Source organism: Sander vitreus, chromosome 5, assembly GCF_031162955.1.
Source record: "Sander vitreus isolate 19-12246 chromosome 5, sanVit1, whole genome shotgun sequence".
NCBI lineage: Eukaryota > Metazoa > Chordata > Actinopteri > Perciformes > Percidae > Sander > Sander vitreus.
Window position 1 is genome coordinate 25,607,329 of NC_135859.1, and position 20,345 is coordinate 25,627,673.

At 39.5% G+C, this 20,345-nt stretch overlaps 1 protein-coding gene across 1 annotated transcript in view; it reads left to right on the forward strand.

Moving 5' to 3' along the window:
* Positions 1–3,083: 3,083 nt before the first annotated feature.
* Positions 3,084–20,345, forward strand: part of LOC144518504 (transmembrane protein 132C) — a 123,510-nt gene continuing 106,248 nt past the window's right edge. The window contains exon 1 of the mRNA XM_078251232.1: positions 3,084–3,194. Coding sequence (XP_078107358.1) covers positions 3,130–3,194 — 65 coding nt within the window. The 5' untranslated portion in view covers positions 3,084–3,129. The remainder of the gene's footprint in view (positions 3,195–20,345) is intronic.

The following is a 20,345-nucleotide window of genomic DNA, read 5'->3' on the forward strand; positions in this document are numbered from 1 at the left end:
ATTTGTGTTTCTAGAGGAAAAATGCAAAGAAAATAGATCAAAATTAACAGAACAAAAAACAAATCCTAAGAAATTGGCCATTCATTGTTGCCTTTCTCACTCAGCATGCATCCGATTCATCCTCCATGCATCACTTACTCTGCTGAAAATGTTACCTTTCATAAGAGCTTCTTACGGTGGCCCTGAGAGGCCACAACACTCAACAATAAGAAAACACACGCAAATAAACCACAGCACACAACAATAAGAAAACAAACGCAAATAAACCACAACACGCAACAATAAGAAAACACACGCAAATAAACCACAGCACACAACAATAAGAAAACAAACGCAAATAAACCACAACACAATGGAAGTGTTTCCAGGGGACACTTTTAAGTGATGCACACAGGGCTGCAGAGATGTGGCGTTTCTCAATCTCAAGAATGCAAAGAACGGACTTGTGTTCTTGGGGAGAACGTTCTTGCTGGTTGTTCTTGGAAGAATGAACTTGCAAGTTCACCAGCACAGAAAACTCTGTTAACAGTTTGAGACAATGCGTTCCTGCTGATTTTGCGCTACACCCCCAGCACAGAGGCTACCTGCAGTGCTCCAAAATAACAGCTAGAAATAAAAACCACAACAATATAACCACTTTGTATTTAAACAATCTCCGGACAAGAAAACCTCACAATGTTACAGCTATTGCAATGATATTGAAAAATAAAACTTATTGAGCTTTAATTTTATTGTTTATGGTTTAGCTCAAACACCCCTAACTTATTCAAAGGAGTGGAACGTGATCCCGACTATTAGTGTATTTGTTTAAGTCAGTTTAAATTATAAAAAGAAGTAGGCCTATGCACTGGCGTGTCCTAGGTGTCTCTATTAGTGTTATGTGGAATTATCATTTCTATATTATTGTAGTGCACTGTATATGCCCGTGGACAACAGATGGAAATTAGTAATTCAAATTTATAAAGGTTGGTGTCTCCCTTTTAGTCTACATAACATGTTATCACTTTATATACTACACTACATGTTCATTTATCATACAGACTGAAACTCAACTTCTAATAAATCAGAAAACAAACACACCAAAAAAAGTATGAACTAAATACCAAATCTAATGTATGTCATAATTTAAACAAGTCTCCAGAAGAGAAACGGGAATTACTCTCTCCCCCGTCTCTGCCTGCTACGCTGTGGCCGTGTGTGTGTGTGTGTGTGTGTGTGTGTGTGTGTGTGTGTGACAGCCGGCCAGAGAGGTTGTGGAGTTTAATGCCGAAAAGGCAGCTAACCACAAGTTCCCATTAATCTTATGATGGACATGTGTTGTGATATTTAAACAAACGATCTGTCAATGGCGAAATAAAAGCCTCTTATTTACGAGACCGGTCTGAGAGACCTCCAGCTTACAGCGGGGTCTCCGAGCATGACCGAGCGATGAGCTAGCGCCCCCGGCAGGTGCTAGCTGGCTGTCGCGTCACTTTATGGAGCTTCTCAATTCCGAAAACTTTTAAGCAAATTGTCAATTCGGCAACGATTTTTGCAAGACTGCCTATATTCAAAATCTAAACTGTTCATTTCTCCCCTAAAACGTTCTCAGAAGTGAATTTAGTGATGAATAAAATGGCGAAAATTGTTAAAATTGTCCTGTTGTTGGTCTGTCTATGTACCGGAAACCAGACCCTCGTTGAATGACGAAATGAATGTTGGGATACGGGTGCTGCCAAGTTCATACAAGTTACCAACCAATGCATCCTCGGTAAAATGGGTCAAGACATTTTCGGAAATCTTAACTGTTCTTGGTGAAATGCGAACTTGTGTATTGGGACAGTACTTTGGCACCACAAGATGACGTTTCACAGGGACACAAGTCAATAGAAGAACACAGATTGAAACGCCAATGGTTGAGGCACGTGTGCATCACTTAAAGTGCCCATATTATGAAAAAATCACTTTTTTGGGGATTTGGGGTGTTATTTTGTGTCTCTGGTACTTCCACACGCATACAAACTTTGAGAAAAAAACATCCATGCTGTTTTGAGTGAGATACGGTTTCTGAATGTCTCCTGCCTTCAGTCTCTGGGTGAGCTGTTCAAAATCTGCACGGCTTTCTACGTAACTAGCCGAGACGAGGGGCCTAGGGGGCTAACTGTTAGCATTCTAGCGCTAGCATGCTAGCTCGTTCTCAATGGCAAAACACTGCTACAACACACACAAATTCACCCTAATCTACAAAATAAATTGTATATAAAATTGTAAATAAAAAAAATTGTATAGAACTACTTACATGTCCCTGTTCTGCAGGTATTCCACACAAAATTGGAAGTGTGCCCTCATTTAGAAGAAGTCTCCCGGCTAATCCTGCCTTGTACAGGCCGAAGTTGCAGAAACAGCTAGCTAGCTCATGTAATCCTTACCTAGCTACTGCACGTGTGCGACTGACAAGAAAGATCTTACAGAAGTTGCTAGGTCTCACTCTGTAGCTAAAACAGAGACCTGACAGAGGGTGAAAAGAGGATCAGCAGCAATGTGCAGTACAACAAAAATATGGTGTTTTTTGAAAATTAAACCATATAAACCTATTTTGATACAATCTCAAATTACAATTATGAACCTGAAAATGAGCATAATATGGGCGCTTTAAAAGTGTCCCCTGGAAACACTTCCGTTGTGTTGTGGGCTACTTGCATGCGTTTTCTTATTGTTGCGTGCTGTGGTCTATTTGTGTGCATTTTCTTAATGTTGCATGTTGTGGCCTCTCAGGGCCACCGTAGCTTCTCCTGGCACTACTTTGTCTTCTCCCACCAAAACATACCGTGGGAGGCAGCACCATGCTGATATATGAATTTTAAAATAAATTGTATACCAAAAGTATGGCAGGTATCAGAGATTAAAAGAAATCAGTGAGAAATCAGAGTTCCAAGTGAAACAAATTAAATTTTTAGTACATTTCCTCTAAACTCAACTTTCTTTTCTTTTTTATGATGTGCATGTGTTGAACTTAGATTAACCGCGCTTTCTCTTTTCTCTCTCTTTGTTTCTTTCTTCATCCCTCCCTGCAGGGTGTGGTTCCAGTCAGGCATTAACTTCCTGGCTGTGAAACCCAACAACCTCGTCGCATGGGAGATCAAACAGGAAATGGCGCCGGGAAGCAGTTCTTTGGCAGTGATGTGTCAGAGAAGGGCCTCCTCCACAGCAGAGAGGTAAGACTGAATCTAACTACTCCTTTTTTTCAACCGCTTTTTCTGTCAGCAGCTGATTAGCTGATTTCTTTTGTATTTGTGACATTGTATGCACCATACAATGTCTGAGGAGGTGTGGGGTTATTCTGCGTCAAGGCTATGAAGCTGTTACAGTGATGCCCTAGATTTTGCCAATGAAAGATCTTAGTTGTTTTCACAGTGACAGTTTCTGTGATAAAGAACAAATGAAATATTCATGATTTGTGTATCATCCGTAGATTTGAGTTTTCAAGGGGTAAGTTCGGATGGCTCTTCTAGCTTGATTCTTGTTTTAATTTCCAAAGCTTTCTGTGAGCTATCCTAACAATGACAGATCAATGAATATAACTGCATTGACAGTGTAACATTAAAAGCTTGTGTTGCTGTCTATTGGCTCTTTAATTGACCTTTCAACTACAAACTCTTACCCATAAAAGTGTGTGTTTAGGTACATATGGAGGAGTATCAAATTCATATTTTTTTTATAATATAAAGAGTTTGTGGGGTTACACATTTTATCCTGTATACATGTGTAGTACACATACACACAGTGGCCTAACAGGCAGCAGTGGAAAGCAATAACCTGTGTATCATGCTAAATTTGCCATTTACTTGGTAATTGCTCTGCCCTTGTGTGGTTGGTTATGTTAGTGTGTGTGTGTGTGTGTGTGTGTGTGTGTGTGTGTGTGTGTGTGTGTGTGTGTGTGTGTGTGTGTGAGAGAGAGAGTTCAGTTTGTGTCAGGAGGGTAAAACCATGACAGCAGAGTAAATACACCCAGGTTTTTATTTGCTGCTAGTGTGACGGGTGATCAGTACTTGACCCCAGTGCATGGTTAGGATAATTATGTTGTCGTACAGCACTGAAACAAAAAATAACAAAGACAGATTAAAGGTAATCAGTTTTGGATGAGGCGTAAAATCCTCAAGCTGCTGAGAAAAATGTCTCAGAGACTGAGGTTAACTGGTAACAGAGAAAAAAGTGATTGTGAGTGCACAGGGTAATGGTACAAAAACACAATGCATGAGTAACAGGTAGGGAAAATAAATGACATTAATGAAAACAGCCTTGCTGCATGCAGGTGGTGTGACTCACATACTGTTACAGTTCAAAGCAAGCTCCGAGGACTACAGTCAATTAATTGTATTCCTAATTGAGATATGAAAAATGCCTATTTTATGATTGACAGACGCACAGTAGGGCTAAATAGTTATGGTTAAATCACTGTGACACCTTCAAACAATTTCTTTCTTGTGCATTTTTGCATTTAAATGTTGACTTTAAATGTTCTTTCTAAAAGGGATACAGTAAACGGCATGTCATATTTTAATATATGTATATATATATATATATTAAACTGTGCTACATTCAAGTGACTTACAGCTTACTGTCCTGCAGTAATGCTCATGGATTTCATTCTTAAATATGTACATTTTGAACTTTTATCTCTCACAGTTACATCTAATAATTCAGTCAAAGTACTGTACTCTGAAGCAACACTAATGTACTATTAGATGCAGGCTGTATAGGTAAAATATGTATATCTTTGCTGGTTTCCACTAGTATGGATGCTGAGTGTGTGCACTGTTTATGACACCCACCCACACACACACACACACACACACACACACACACACACACACACACACACACACACACACACACATGCAAATACTGAATGCAATGCATTTTGGCAAGTATGTTGCCATGAATACAGTATATCTGTTTGCATATGTTTGTGATGATGTCACACAAAGTCAGCTGGAATGGAAAGCTACTTGACCAGTAAACATGGATGAGATCTGATACTCTTTTCTTTCTCTCTCTTTTTCACCTCACCTGTCTCTCCATCCATCTCTTCCTTCACCTCTTCTTGTGTTGGAGTGACCGAAGTTCCCATTTTGCTGTCCCTCATAACTCCCCTTTTTTTCTCTCTCCTCTCTGCTCTCTCTCTCTCTCTCTCTCTCTCTCTCTCTCTCTCTCTCTCTCTCTCATAACTCCCCTTTTTTCCCTCTCTCTCTCTCTCTCTCTCTCTCTCTCTCTCTCTCTCTCTGTTGGTGGAGAACAGTGCTGATGAACGACTTCCCATTGCAGAAAACTATTATTGCAGGACCCCAGCTCAATGAGCGCCACTTAGCTAGCCGTTAGCCACGTCTAGCCTTGACTGATGGACAGCATCAGCAGCAATGGATGACCCAAATGTGGTACTGGGGGAAATAAAACTGAAGACACAACAGCTTTAAGCTTTCTAATTAAGAGCAAAAGGCCATTAAAAGTTTTCATCAGATGTTTTTAAGACTTTGAACCAAGTGTCTTTGTACAGTATGTATGGTACAGGATGTTCATAGATTCATACTCCTGCGGTGCACTTCAGCACGGCTGGTGAAATACTGAAGGCATTTGATGAATTCAATCAAAGGAAGTTATTTTCCTGGCCTGTTGTCATCAATCAGGATGGTGTTGTTTGAGGTGTTTAGATGGAGGTGATTTGAAATGGCTGCTTTTTTCCCTGAGCTTTGGCATGTATCAATGAGTGTCGATGTTGTTTTTTCTTCCCCTGAAGGAAAAACTCATCAAAGTGACGTCATGGTAAACACAGAAAGTGATGCTTTAGAAACCAGATTATGATATGGCTCTCAGAGAGGCATACACAAAGAAACACAGATGCACACAGAACACACGCTTTTTCACATTCACAAACACTCACACACCTACACACTCCTGCCAGCTTCAAAGTGATACTATAAACAAAGAGGATTATGATGCAGCAAGCACAAAAATACAAGTGTATTGATGTACACACATGCACAAATAAACATGAGCAGAACACACACACATGCTGGCACACACACACATGCTGGCACACACACACACACACACACACACACACACACACACACACACACACACACACACACACACACACACACACATACAGTATATACAGACTGTTGTCAGCATACAACAGGAAAGATCACAGGCTTTTATGAGTGATTGTGTGGGCAGGATGGCTAATTAAAAGAGCTGATCTGTATTAATCTCTAATGAGATATTACTGGTTGAGACGTGAAACAGTTAATGTGCTTTTTATGAATGAGAGGGCGGGGATGATTACTACCTCTGACAATTAATCTTGTGAATGGATTCCTGTTACCTTTTTTTTTTTTTGTTGATATGCGATCTGACATACGATGTTTGGTGTCCGCGTATACTCGGGAATGTACAGTATGGTGAGTTGATGCGGTAATTAGACCCAGAGCGTTGGCTTTGCTGTGTGTCTAAGTGTGTTTTTCGTGTGTGGTTGTGCATTGTGTTTATGGTTGTGTGTGTCTATGAGGTGGGTGTATGGATGCTGTATTACATACACAGTACTTTTGTATGTATGAGACCAAAACAGAAACCATCATCACGTGTCCCAGGAGACCTCAGTTATGTGTTCATTAAAGCACCCACATGCACAGAAATCTGGATCAAAGCTCTCCTACAGCTCCCATTTGTTTCTTCATTTATTTTATTTATACAGCAATTATTCATTATTTGTGTATTTCTCACTATTTGACTATTCTGATATCATGTATGTGTAATTACACAGCACCATCATACTGTGTTATTGACACTCTGCTTGGTTCTGCCGCCCCGCCCTTCTGCCGCTGTGTACCAGTGCTCTGCAAAATAAAATATAATGAGATGTGTGGATGTGCATGCATGTGTCTCCTCTTCCTCAGAAAATGCCATTGAGGTGCCCTCGAGCAAGACTTGTCTTTTGCTGGAATTCATTTTGATTATTCTTTCAAGTTATTATTAATTTATCTGTCCCTGCTCATGCTATTTTAGTATCATTTTAATAGCCTGTTAATATATAGTATAATCCTGATATATTATTTCTAGCAAATGAATTGGATTATTTACATCATTTTCCATTTATAAATTGTGTTGCTTATGTAGTAGGCTTGACCTTGTTGGGTTGTCAGTGTTGTTACTGATATTATTAGTCATTTTTTACAGCCTCTTGGGAGTTTTGTCTCACTTGTTCCTCCCACCCTGTTTACAATCTTTTTTATTATGTTGAATGTTGAATAAATTAAACCTAACAAGAAATGGAACTGGCTCGGGATGACCTTAGTTGTGTCTGGTGGGATATATCAGGAAAATGTGCCATAGTTTATGAGTGCGGCACATGTTGCCAGAATGGGAGCAGTGCTCTATTTCATGATCATGATTAGATCTATAGATTAACGCTGTTAATGGGCTTCGTTCAATACTCAAACTGGGGTAATGCACTGTTCACACTCCATGCAGGGACATACTATTTATCTGCTTATCTGTGTGTGTGTGTGTGTGTGTGTGTGTGTGTGTTTGCGCGCACGCGCTAAATGGCGTTGACGTTTTTCATCACACTGAGCCCTTTGCTTGCAGTGGCAGCCACAGGAAAAAAGTCCCATTTAATGATTTTACAATAATTCCTGCAGTAACTGGACCATATTCAAATATATTGCACTGCATGTACTGTAAAATCAAATCAGTATGAAGAAAGTACTTCAGCAAGCCATTGCTAAACTGCAGCTTCTAACATTAAAAGAAGGTGAAACAGGGAAAATGTTTCATTTTAGATATAGATTATCATTGTTTTTTAATAGTTGTACAGTGAACACCAGGTATTGAAGCAATAAACCCTGTGCTACAATCTTTTAAAAGATCTATGATAATTTGCACTGAAAGCAATTATTTTGTTTAGCTAGTGCTGTAAGTTTAGAAACTTTAGTATTACTTTGTTTTCCAGCAGATTATGAATTAGTCCTTTAATGACCTGCTATTTTTATAATAACTAGTGCTGTCAGTTAAACGCGTTACTAACGGCGTTAACGCCATTTTGTGCTCCTCTTTTTTTTTATATTTTTGAACATACAGAACAGACAAATACAATTGAACAAGGTGCTCCTTTTTTAAATATAATATATATATATATATATATATATAATGGGACAAAATAATAATAATAACAAGGGACATTTAGAATAGATAAAAACGTGCGATTAATTGCGATTAATTGCGAGTTGATTATGACATTAAATATTTTAATTGTTTGACAGCACTAATAATAACACACCTCTAATTAGTTTGAACCTGTTGAGATTTAAATAATATGATATCTTCAGATATCAAGATAACAAGAATTTGCATATGATTGTTTTTCTAATCTTTTATACAGTTAAAAGCGTTATGGATACGTTTATTAAGTTGTCTCTTTTCACCTTGTTAGTGTTTAAAGGATAGCTAACACAAAGCAGACGTAAAGACTTCAATACACAACTTCTTTCTTAAAATAGTTTGAACTTCTATAAAACATTTTAATTATCAAAACACATATCAATCCATGTATATCTTCTAATGTTCAAGATCAAAAACAGTGACAGTGAACTAATGTTATTTCTTTAGCTGCTAGTTTATTTAGCATTTTATCCATATATTAATACAAACTATTTTTGAATACAATGTTGTTGAGTGCTGTGTTGATGCATTTATAATCATCATTAGTGTTGCATCAGTTTTTTTCTTGAGCAAAAAAACAGAGCGCAGCCTGTGCTGTTGCAGTAGAGCGTGAGCCATCTTGCAGTCTTTCAATCAAATAGTTATTAGATTATGGTTTGTTACTGAGCTAAAATGAGAGCAAAACTAACAGCTCGACAAAGGCTGATTTATTTTGACAAAACGGCAAGTCAGTGAACAAGCGTAGAACAAGTCTACATTTACATGTAAATCACTGAAAAGTGATAAATAACGTTTTACTAATTCTGGGTGCTGATCGAAATTCGATTTAAGAATCTAAAATCAGGCCAGACAACAACATCTTTTCTCCACTTTCTACAGTATCACTGACAAATGTACAAACCACAAAACTCAAAAATTAGGGCTGTCAATCGATTAAAAAATGTAATCTAATTAATTACAAACTCTGTGATTAATGAATCGAAATTAATTGCATACGTAATTAACAGTGCCTGAACCGATACTTTTTAAGAAAGTAAAAAAAGAAAAGAAAAAAAGGGTACTAAACAACAGTTGGTGACATTAAAGAATGGCTTGTTTATTGCTAAGGCCATATGGTCAAAATTAAATGATTTAATAATAATGTATAACAATAACAATAACTAATTTCAGTAGTAAATTGCTGTTGAACCATCAGATGGGAAAAGGACTTTTACAATAACTTCAAATGCACCATAAGGCTGTAGTTTACCAGTTTCATTGAACGCACCGTCTGTGTTGTTTCTCCGACGGCAGCTGCAGATTGTTACATACCGGTGTTGAATCCTCTACAGTAAAACACAGTCAAACTTTACACCGTTTAGCGTTAGCTGTCAGCATTTTAACCGTGTTTAATCCAGCTACTAGCTAGCGGTAGGCTAACGTTAGCTGCTGTCGAGTACAGTGTTAACTACCGTCATGTGCAGCGGTGTTTGTGTTTCAGAGCATTAGAGAGAAGTGCAGACATATCAGTGGCACCAGATTTCGGTAGCCAGGGTTGGCAGGAAGAAGATTTTTACAAGTAAATGTTCCAATTAATAATCCAGGCAGCACATTCTCGTCTCCCTCCTTCATTTTACAGTCCAATGGTGGCTAGAACGGCTCCGGGTCAAATGTCAATATGGAATGGATTAATCTGCGTTATTTTTTTTAATGCGTTATTTTTTCTCAAGATTAATTATTTTGACAGCCCTATCAAAAATACAGTATGATCTCTAAATGATGACAAATGGTTTATGTGCCAAATATATATTATATGGCCTCTGCTCTGGACAAACTATCTTTTTGTATTAAACAGAATTGTGCGCATACTTTAATCCTAAAATCTAAGTAACCATGTTAACACACTCCCAGAGTTCCCAGTGTTTATTTCTGAGAAATTGTGCATCATGACATTTTTGACAGGCATGTAGTGGATCCTCAAAAAGACTTCTTACTCAGATCACATAGTATAAAACTCTTCATGCATACACACACATGCAAACATGTGCACAACATTTAAATATTCAGGAAAACATGAATTGGTACCCACTTATGCAAATACATGCAAACACCCCCACTAAAACCACATAAACCCATGTTGCTGTAGCATGCATCACTGCATGCCTTAACACAAAGGTAAGCTAACGCACAACATGATTTATTCATCAACACAAGTCATAAATTTCATAAATGTTATATAAACTTGTCATTGGCTGGGAAATGGCGATATTTCAGTTATGTCACACAAACACACACACAAACAGTTCTGGATTATTTCATGTTTGACCTGGTTCTAATCCACACGAGAAGAGACAGAGATGCAGGGCGCAGGGTTAAGTGTTGTATGGTTTTAGTTGTTTGTAAAGACAAAATAACTTAACAGAGAGCCTTTGTTTTGAGTGCTGGCAGTCTCCCTGGGATACACATGCACACACACAGCACAGACATGGGGCCAAGATGTCTACAGTCTCTGTTGGCACACTTTAGGATTAAAAACACAGCAACAGGGAGGAAGGATAGAAAGAGAGAGGGTTGTCTGCCAACAGGAGAGAGAAGGAGGGGGGAGGGAGAGAGGAAGAAAGGGAGAGTTAAAGTGATTGAGTCAGGACGGAAATAAAACAAGAATAATTAAAGAGAGAGGCCCTCTCTGGTACTGTTAGTGTTTGTCCCTGGCGAGAGAAAAATGGAGAATTCCCTTTAGATAGTTACACTCATATCCCATTTTCATTCATCACAGTTTGTCTGTGTGAGAGAGATAACTATTTATGTTCATATTATGAGCATGTAGAGTACATTTGTATGTGTTCTGACATATGTTTCTCTGCTCCGTCACTCTAACCAGGGCCAAAGTACTTGCCCCACTTATTACAAAAAAATGCCCCCCTGATACCACATAAGCACACACATGGACACATACTGTGTACACACGCATCATTGGATATCTCTCCTCATGAGTGCAATTCACTGAATACATTATCTCATTAACTTTTTCTGAACCACATTACATGGCACTATAAGCCAGGCATTAACCTATATCATAAACTTAATCAAAGTTCCCATAGAATTGCCAAATATTTTCCCTCCACTCTGCTTTTCCATATCCCAAACTTCAAGGGTTTTATTTACTGTATTTCAAACTCTGAGTATAGATTTGTCCCTGAAAAATGAAATATAAAGAAATCACAAGGATAATAGTGCAGTGCAAATACACACACACACACGCACACACACACACACACACACACACACACACACACACACACACACACACACACACACACACACACACACACACACACACACACACACAAACGTCTGTGGGGGTTCCTTTAATAGAGAAGCAGAGAAAATGGCCACCCAGTGGTAATAGTCGCTATTTCCTGCCTTCTTTCCCTCCTTCTCTCTTCCCTTTATTGCACAACATCAAGTCAAAAACAAATCTCTATACACATACTCAAACAATATGTGTTTTGATTGCTTTGTAGTGTATTGAAGCATCACCGATGGCTTTCTTCCTCTATTTTTATTTTGACCCTACTCTATTTTTCCTCATCTTCCTATTTTTTCCCTCTACACCCTCTCTCCCTAAATTATTTGCAGATGGAATATTCTGTTTTTATGGTGTTATTTTCTATTTCAATTCCCCTCAAGCATGTTTGGCTTGCAAAAGGTCGATGATGCCTTCCCATCTTTGTGTATTTTGTCCTCTCACATCTTGACCCTGAAAGAATAGTTTGGTCCCAAACAAACATTTCGTTTTCCCTCAAGTGTGCCATTTTGCTGTTTTTTTTTTTTTTTTTTTTTTTGTAGTTCGAGCCGAGTTTGTGGCTGCGAGCTGTAAAGCTGTCCGAGTTTTAAAGCTGATAAACATCAACAGGGCTTTGACAAGAGAGGTGAAGGAAGGAGGAATTAAGGGAGGACAATGTGAGTGAGCGCAAAGAGGAGGCGGGATTAGGGAGAAAAGATAAAATATCAAGAAAGACTTGTAAGATGGATGTGGACAGCACAACTAGGTGGAAAACATAAGAAGGGAAGGTACAGCACTAGAGAAAGCTTATTTCTAAAAATGTTTAACCTCAGGTTGAAACAAATCAACATATGCATCCTTGAGATTTATATTTTGGTCCAAACCACAGTGGAAAAAAAATTTAACTTTGTGGCAGCTTTGTTAGCTCTGATACTGCAGGAAAACCAACTACCTGCACATGAATAAACCTGTCATCCTGCAAGAAAATACTTTTGGGAGCAGGGGTCATCAGAATGAATTTCATTTACGTCCATCTAACTTCAGCTGGGATCCATCAGCTTTTCTCCAAGGTGTGTCATCATTTACCTCCTCTGGAGTTCATCCAATTAAGTAAGTTGACCCTTATGATAGTCCCCAAAAATGCTAATTACTGTTTCTTAGGCTAAAGATTAAATTCAGAAAGCACACAGTCAAAAGTGACGCTTCTACAAAGGATACTCTTGTTATTTTCCAGGTTATGAGACATTTTACATAAGCGGAGGAAAACACTTCAAAAAGAAGGAAAAGGACATCAAGGCAGTTGGGATAAAGAAAGATCCGGTGGGATAAAGGCAACATTTGTGTTCATTACGTGTGGATTGGTGAGTGTTTGTGTGCTCCAGCACTCTATAGCCCTGAGCGATGACCTGGGCTGGCTAATTAGGCCTTGCAGATATGGATGGGGTTTATGTGTACAGCCTCGCCTAGCATCATTCTGTCACTCACTAAAATGACCCTGGCCACCTGAGCACACTCAATCACCAGGCATGAATGCATGCAGACGCACACATGCATACACTGGCTTCACACATACTGAATATATATATATATATGCTGCATGGGATCGCAGGGTTCATCCCGACTATAAAGTAAATACACACAAATTGGTCACATTTTGTGTAAGCATTCATATCTAAACACACAAACATCCGTGCAAACCCACTCACTGCACTTTTCTGAATGTTTTTGTAGGCCATGCTTTAAATAACCTTCCAATCCCATTGGCTTATTCCCCTTGCTCTAACACCCATTCCTCCCTCGCTACCTCTCCCGGTCCTCCCCCTCCTTTCTGTCTCCCCCATCCATCGTCTCCTCACCCCCCATGCCCTTGTTAAACCCCCCTGGGAGCCTGCGTAGCGGGATGTGTGGCTAATTAAGGCGACCCACGCAGACCCCACGTGTTCAAGTCCCTCTCCTTAGAGATGTACAGTGTCATAGAGCGAGCGGTAGTGCCGATGCTTACACTAACTCCCTGTCCCTTGTGTGTGTGTGTGTGTGTGTGTGTGTGTGTGTGTGTGTGTGTGTGTGTGTGTGTGTGTGTGTGTGTGTCAGCGAAGAGGTGTCAAACGTTGGAGATATCCCAGTCCCTCTTTGCATTTCTTTTTCTCCTCTTTGTTTGCTCTCTTATTCCCATTCCTTCCCTCCCTGCGCCCGCATGTCCTCCCTCTCTATCACACCACACAACTTGTCCTCCTTTCACTCTCTCACACAACCCTCTTCTCTTTCCTCCTGTCCTTCTTTTCCTTCCCTTTTCCAACCAGCTCCATTCTTTCATTGTGTTCTCATACTTTTGCCCTCCTACCCTCCTTAGGCGACGGGAACCCCAGAGTCCTATCTCTGCTGTTTAACTAATTCTTTTCATCATGTAAATCAAAAACTTGAGCTTGTGTCCTTGACTTGAGAGCTCTCGAGCATGTACGAGCAAACGAATGACACAAACAAACTGAGGGGACAGAACACCTCTGTCTCCCAGGAGGAAGCTAAAAGGATCTGCAGAAAGAAGAAAAGGAAAAGAAAAAGAGTTAAAAAGTTGCTATACTTTGTAAGAATGTGGGACGAAAGATTGTCTTTCAACGTGCAGGCAGGGGACAGAGGACGAGAGGGGGTTGGAAGAAGTGCAATATTCTTGGCTTTTAGGGGGCTGGTGAATCCTGATGTTTTGAATGACCAACTTTGGGAGGGACAGAAACCGGACGGGAAGAAGTAGATTTTATGGAACAAGGCAAGTTTTTGGTCATATACGCAGTGTATATGACCAAAAACTTGCCTTGTTCCATAAAATCTTTTGGTAATATACACTGTGTATAGAGTACAATCCAATGGCCGGACAATAAAGTCAATACTTGATGGTTTTGCAATAACCCTGGGTTACGTTTTGTACTTCCAATGCCAACGTTTTTCAAATCCTCTCTTTCTGAGACAGCATTAGCCATTTTGCAAAGGCCAAAGACTGAGATACAGTAATAATCTCAGTGGAAGGAACAACAGTAGGGTGGTGGGCACTCCACTGACCTCTTTGACACTCCATTCATAACCTTGTCTGATTAATAAATACTTAAATGTTGAGTACATAAAGACAGACTGCAGGAAAGGAGTAAAAGATATGCTGAAAAGTACTGATGTGCAGAAAACTGAGGCCAAGAGGAGATTTGTGACACGCTGTGTAAACCACAACTTTATAAAACCGTGCTGGGAGAGGAGGAGAGCAGTGGAGGGAGGAAAGGATCAGCATCTATGCTTTGAATGTTTTCCACTTTAATGGCCAGCTTATGAGAGGAGGAGGATAGTGGGAAGGAGGGGGATGGAGAACGGAATGTGGAGAAACCGATTTTACGTCCTTTTCTTTCATGGCTCTGGTGAATGCCTGTATTTTTAGCTTGTATTTTTAGCAGTGAGCAGGAGTAGAGGCGCATGGTGACAGAGCGAGTAAAGGATAGATGAAAATGTAATGGGCAGCTGTTTGCTTTGCCTACTTGGAATGGAAAAGATATCAATGAAAAAGAAGTATGAGGAAGACTGAGGGAGGGCATGATAGGGATTGGAGGAGCGATGGGAGTTGGGAGATTAGACAATGTTCTTTGCTTTGAGGCTCCTGTGAACATGTGTCTTCTTAACATCCAGCTAGCAGTGGGGGAAAGAAAGAAGAGGAGACAATGCATTGTGGTTTGCTTTAAGGTTGGTGAATTCCTTTAAGAGCTGGGAAGGGAGAGGGAATGATACCAAATCAGCTTCAAGGTTGCATTGTAAAACTCATTTATTTATTTTATTCAATGTGCCAATCAAATGCCATCACAGCTTCATGCATGCATGTTTCTGGTGGCGGTCTTGTCCAGTCAAGGTACTAATGGCTGAGTTATTCTTTGATTTATTCCCAAGGGGGTAAGCGAGTATCTGGAAAGCATACCTCCTATGGGGAGATTCTGAGGCTAACAAGCCATCACCTTTCGCTAGCATAACATTGACTCCCTTTCATTTTGGCGTCACTTTGACAGCGAATAACTTTACATCTGAAGCGTTTAAAGACTCTATTTGTCCATTGTTTAGTTCTAAAGAAACACGACAATGTATAAAAGGCTCCATTACCTTGCATCTCACGTTATGGCTCCGTAGCAGCCATTTTTGTAAAAATAGGCTCACGATTGTGTCATGACCACGCAACTTTCTGTCGCACAGTAGAGGAATTACAGTATAGTACAGGAGAAGCTCGCAGGCAATCGGGGGGACATGGAGGCATACAGTCAAGGGAGAAGCCCATAGAGAGTCCATGAAAGCATCGGAACAAAATATTTCAGCAATGCTTTGATGGATTGGAAATACTTACTACGGTATGTGGCAAGTCAATTCATATGAAGTAACATTTATCTTCTATTTTATGAGTTTAGTGAGTAACGGGTAGGGGAGGGGCATTCACAGTTTTGTTTCATTGTAATATAATGACAATAAAGGCTTCTTATCATATCTTAAAGAGTTATCCAAGGAGCCATTTACACAATGGCTTTGTTACTTACAGCATGGCAACCAATACTTACACCCAATGCATTCATTCATTTTAATATGTATTCTACTGTAGTCACCGAGGCAGTGTGCAAGCAGCTAACCTTTTCTATGTTATACAACCTTTTTGATTTCAGTACGTACAGGTCTTACAGGTGAGATAAATTACATTAATATTTAAATGGACACTGAATTAAACTCATGCAATCATGCACTCATGCGTCCAGTGCTCATGTTACCTGTCTTCTGACATGATCTTTTGACATTCATTATATCCTCGATTGTATTTGGAGTAAGTTCTATTTCCATATGATCTAAATGCTATTGAGTAGCTGTAAGAATGAAACCAGCACAGAGACGTGCTCTGACTGAAGCAAGAGCTCGTCAGTGAATTCAGACAGCTAAAATGAAATATTTTTCTACTACTTGCAGTGTTCCTCCTGCTATTTAATTTAGTTTCCTAAAATTTGCTCTCGCAATACTAAATCCACTCAGAGCAACAAAAAGCTTGATATTGTGTGTTTTATGGTTATGTTATTAGGCAGTCAAACTTGGTAAGAAGTCAGGACGTGTTTTTTTTTTTCTTTTACTTTAATTTAACAAATAACCTGCACTGGGTCTTTACCTAACCTGAACCAAAATGTGTTTATTACCTAAACCTAACCACATGCGGGAGTCTGGGGATTCAAGCCCTTGTCTCCAGTGTTAAAACCCTCCATGTACCCTGACAAGCTGTTCTCACTCCCAACTTGTTCTACACAGCAGTTTGGTCAGTGGCCATCAGCGTCTGATACCGACGCACAAGGCACTCTTCAGTCTATGAGACGCACTGCGCTTTCAACTGCTCGACCGCAGTGAGATGTCGTAGTTTAAAGAGTGACAAAGTCCGCATAGGGAGGATAGTAATAAAAAGCGACTTTAATCTATGAGGCCGCTGTTAGTGTCCCGTGTGAAATCAAAAATTAACATTGACTTATTGCACGTCAAGTTATGTATATAACCTATTTAACAAACACACTTTGTTTTAACCCAAACCACAATATTTTACTGCTCCATCTTCTGTCTCATTTAGTTGATACACAGCATAAATCACTTGGCAATGGAAAAAGTGATATTACTAAGGATATCCACCCATCCATAGATCTTTTTGCTGTTGCTTGGGCACAGTTCTGGACATCAGTTGGTCTTCCTCAAAGGCAATATGTTTTCTAAACTATTTATTTCTTCTTAAAATTATTTATTGACCTCATGAAGTTCTGCAATGAGGTCAAATGAAAGCAGATAGGAAATCAATGTCTCGATGTCAAAGCACACTTTTGGTTTTTTAAATATTAGATCTGGCTTATTTCTCTTTCAGTTTCCTCGGCCCAGATTTTCACCATTTTGGGATTTAAGCTAGTGCACTCTTTGCCCTGAGACCTGGAGTTTTATCCGCCAGTCTCCTGTCTTTATCCACCCACAATTTGGCACATTATCCCACCTACAGAGGAAAACATCAAGTGTTAGACATTTAAAAAACAATAATACTTTTCTACGTAGGTTTGTTTGTGCTTCCTGGTGTGGCAGGGAAAGGTTCCTTCCCTTCCTGCTGTCAGTAATTGGTTCCTCCTGTCAATAGAAGGTTAAAATGTGTTTCATAGCTGACAACAGCACCTGTCCTCACATCTGATGATTCCCTGTCTCTTTTTTCTCTCGCACTACCCCCTTCATCTTCCCATCACTCTCTCAGTCTTTCTCTCACTCCCAGTTCCTGTACCCTTCTTTGTGTTTCCCTGCTCTGGTCCTGTGTTTTTCTTTTTTCCCCTTTATTTATTTCTGTTTATATGTTGCTCATTCTACCTTTCCTTCTCTCTCATTATCTATTTCCATCTCTGTTTCAGTTTCTTAACAAGCTGCTTCCTGTCTGTCTGGCACAGCTGTTGATTACCTAATTACCTTGCCTTTCACACACACACACACACACACACACACACACACACACACACACACACACACACACACACACACACACACACACACTAATACACCCCCCCCTCCTCTCTTTCACACACATACACACCCATAGAGGAAGATTGCTAGTGCTAAAGCTATTGTTTACAATCAATCATAAAGGCTGTGTGCATGATGTAAAGTTTTTATATTGCGTGCATATGCACATGTCCTAACACTGTAATACATATTGTAATACCACATATTGCCTGTAAAGGTACAACAACAGATTAGACTCCTAAGGGGGGGGGGGGTCATTATAAAACGTGATTTATGTGTGACACTATCAGTCAGACTCTCTCATGACAAAATGAACATTTCTTGCCATTGTTGGGCTAATTAATGGAGGGGGCATTGACATATGTAAAGAACACACAAGAACAAGATGGCCATGGCATACAAAATAAAATTATAAAATGACTATATCATGATTTGGTTTGAGCAGAAAACACATATGTGCTCCAATAGTAAATGTATGTTTTCCAGTTCAGCTCTTAATTCTTAGTGTTTATCTACATGAGCTAATGCTCAAAGCTTTATGATAATGTTAAGAAGAAAAAAAAAACAGGTACACAGGGTGTTCTTTCACCTTTTTGTCAACAAGAAAGAAGTGGTGATGTTCCTGTTGTCTCTTCAAGACCAAGAGCAGCCTCTGGGTCCATTTGTTTTGCACAGAGAGTAATGTTTTATGGTTTCATTTATTTGCATGAACAAATGGCAAAGCCTGAACAAAGAAGATGTGCAATCTGTGCAGATGACACATAAAAACTCCAATTGGTGCTACCAAAATATCTCAACCCTAGAGGAAAAATAGAAGACGAGCACATAACAGCCGAGCACATAACATCAAACTAAACACAAGGGAGAATGGACAAACAACAGAATCCATAAATAGCACGCAGAGACAATAAAGTATCTCCCTAAAGCTGAGAGATTGATAGTATTATAAGGATAGGAAAGGTGTGTGTGTGTTTAGTTCTAATGTACATTTAAAGAGCCAGTAAGGAAGATGGTGTCTGTTGCACTACTTCCTAGTGGGTGTGTGTTGTTCAACTCCAAAAATAAGCCTCTCTTATCTGTTTTAATTGGTATCATAAATTGGTGTCATAAATTGTTACCCTGTTTTCCTTCCTGAAGATTTATCTGCGTGAACCTACCTTGAACCAATCCTTCTTTCCTCTTGTGCCCCTTTCTCATCTATCTACTCTCACGTCATTGAAGTGAATGGAGCGATTGTTAGAAAATGTATATATTCTTGTTTGTCTCATTGAACCTTTAGAACGTTGTGAACTGAACTGTGCTTTGTGTCACTTTTTTCGCCGAGATCTCGTAACTGCTTTCAGAGTCAACTCAAAGAGGTCTAGCTAGTAGATGATAGGATACGTACCACAAAACATTCCGGATCGGATTGGTTTATAATAGTGCGTGTGGCTATGCCAAAAATCGGTTTCATATTCTGTGGTATTTTACTGGCATAATTTCCCATGTTTACAAACATTGGTTTGAACTAGAACAATATGTAAGACTTAAGAAAATTGTTTTTCAGATTGGATATTGACTTAAGCCCAGCCAATGACGCAAGTTGGTTGACTACAAGTAAAATCCATTTCCATCCCTCTGTCTCTCTGTCTTCCACTCACTTTTTCTTGCTTCCTATTCGATCTCTTTTGTCTCTCCCCATGTAATTAAATTCAAAGGTGCTTTTTGGCATGAGATAGAGTACAGAGGTGCTTATTGCCAAAGAAAAAAACAACTAATAACAGATGAACTAGGTCACCTATTAGATGAAATGACACAAATCACACCCTCCCTTTTTACCGCTATTGACTCTTTCTCTCGCTTCTCGCCACCTCATTTTAGCATCGGTGGAAACCTCTTTTTCTTTTTCTCAGCCTATCTCTCTCCTCTCCTCATTATGTGTGCCAGGATACCCATTAGCTTGGACACGTGCAAAGGCCTCTGCCCTCCTTTTCATTACACACAAACACGATCGTGCGCACACACTTTTCGACTTCACCATAACACACAAACATACTCACAGACCCACATTTACACATGCTTCCACACATGTTCTCTCTTTCACACACAGACACTAATGCTCTTGAGACTAATTATCAGTCAGGTGTGTCATCTTATATTTATTTGGGCCAGTGAGGTGCTAACAAGCATTTCTCTCCTTCTCTTCTCTTGCTTTTCCTCTATTTTGCCATCTGTCTGCCTTTTTCATTCTCCATTCACTTCTGTCACACCATTTTGTTTCTCTCGTCTTTCTCTCTCTCTCTCTCTCTCTCTCTCTCTCTCATCTCTCTCTCTGTCCCTGTCTCTGTGTCTCTCTCTCTCTCTCTCTCTTACTCTTGCG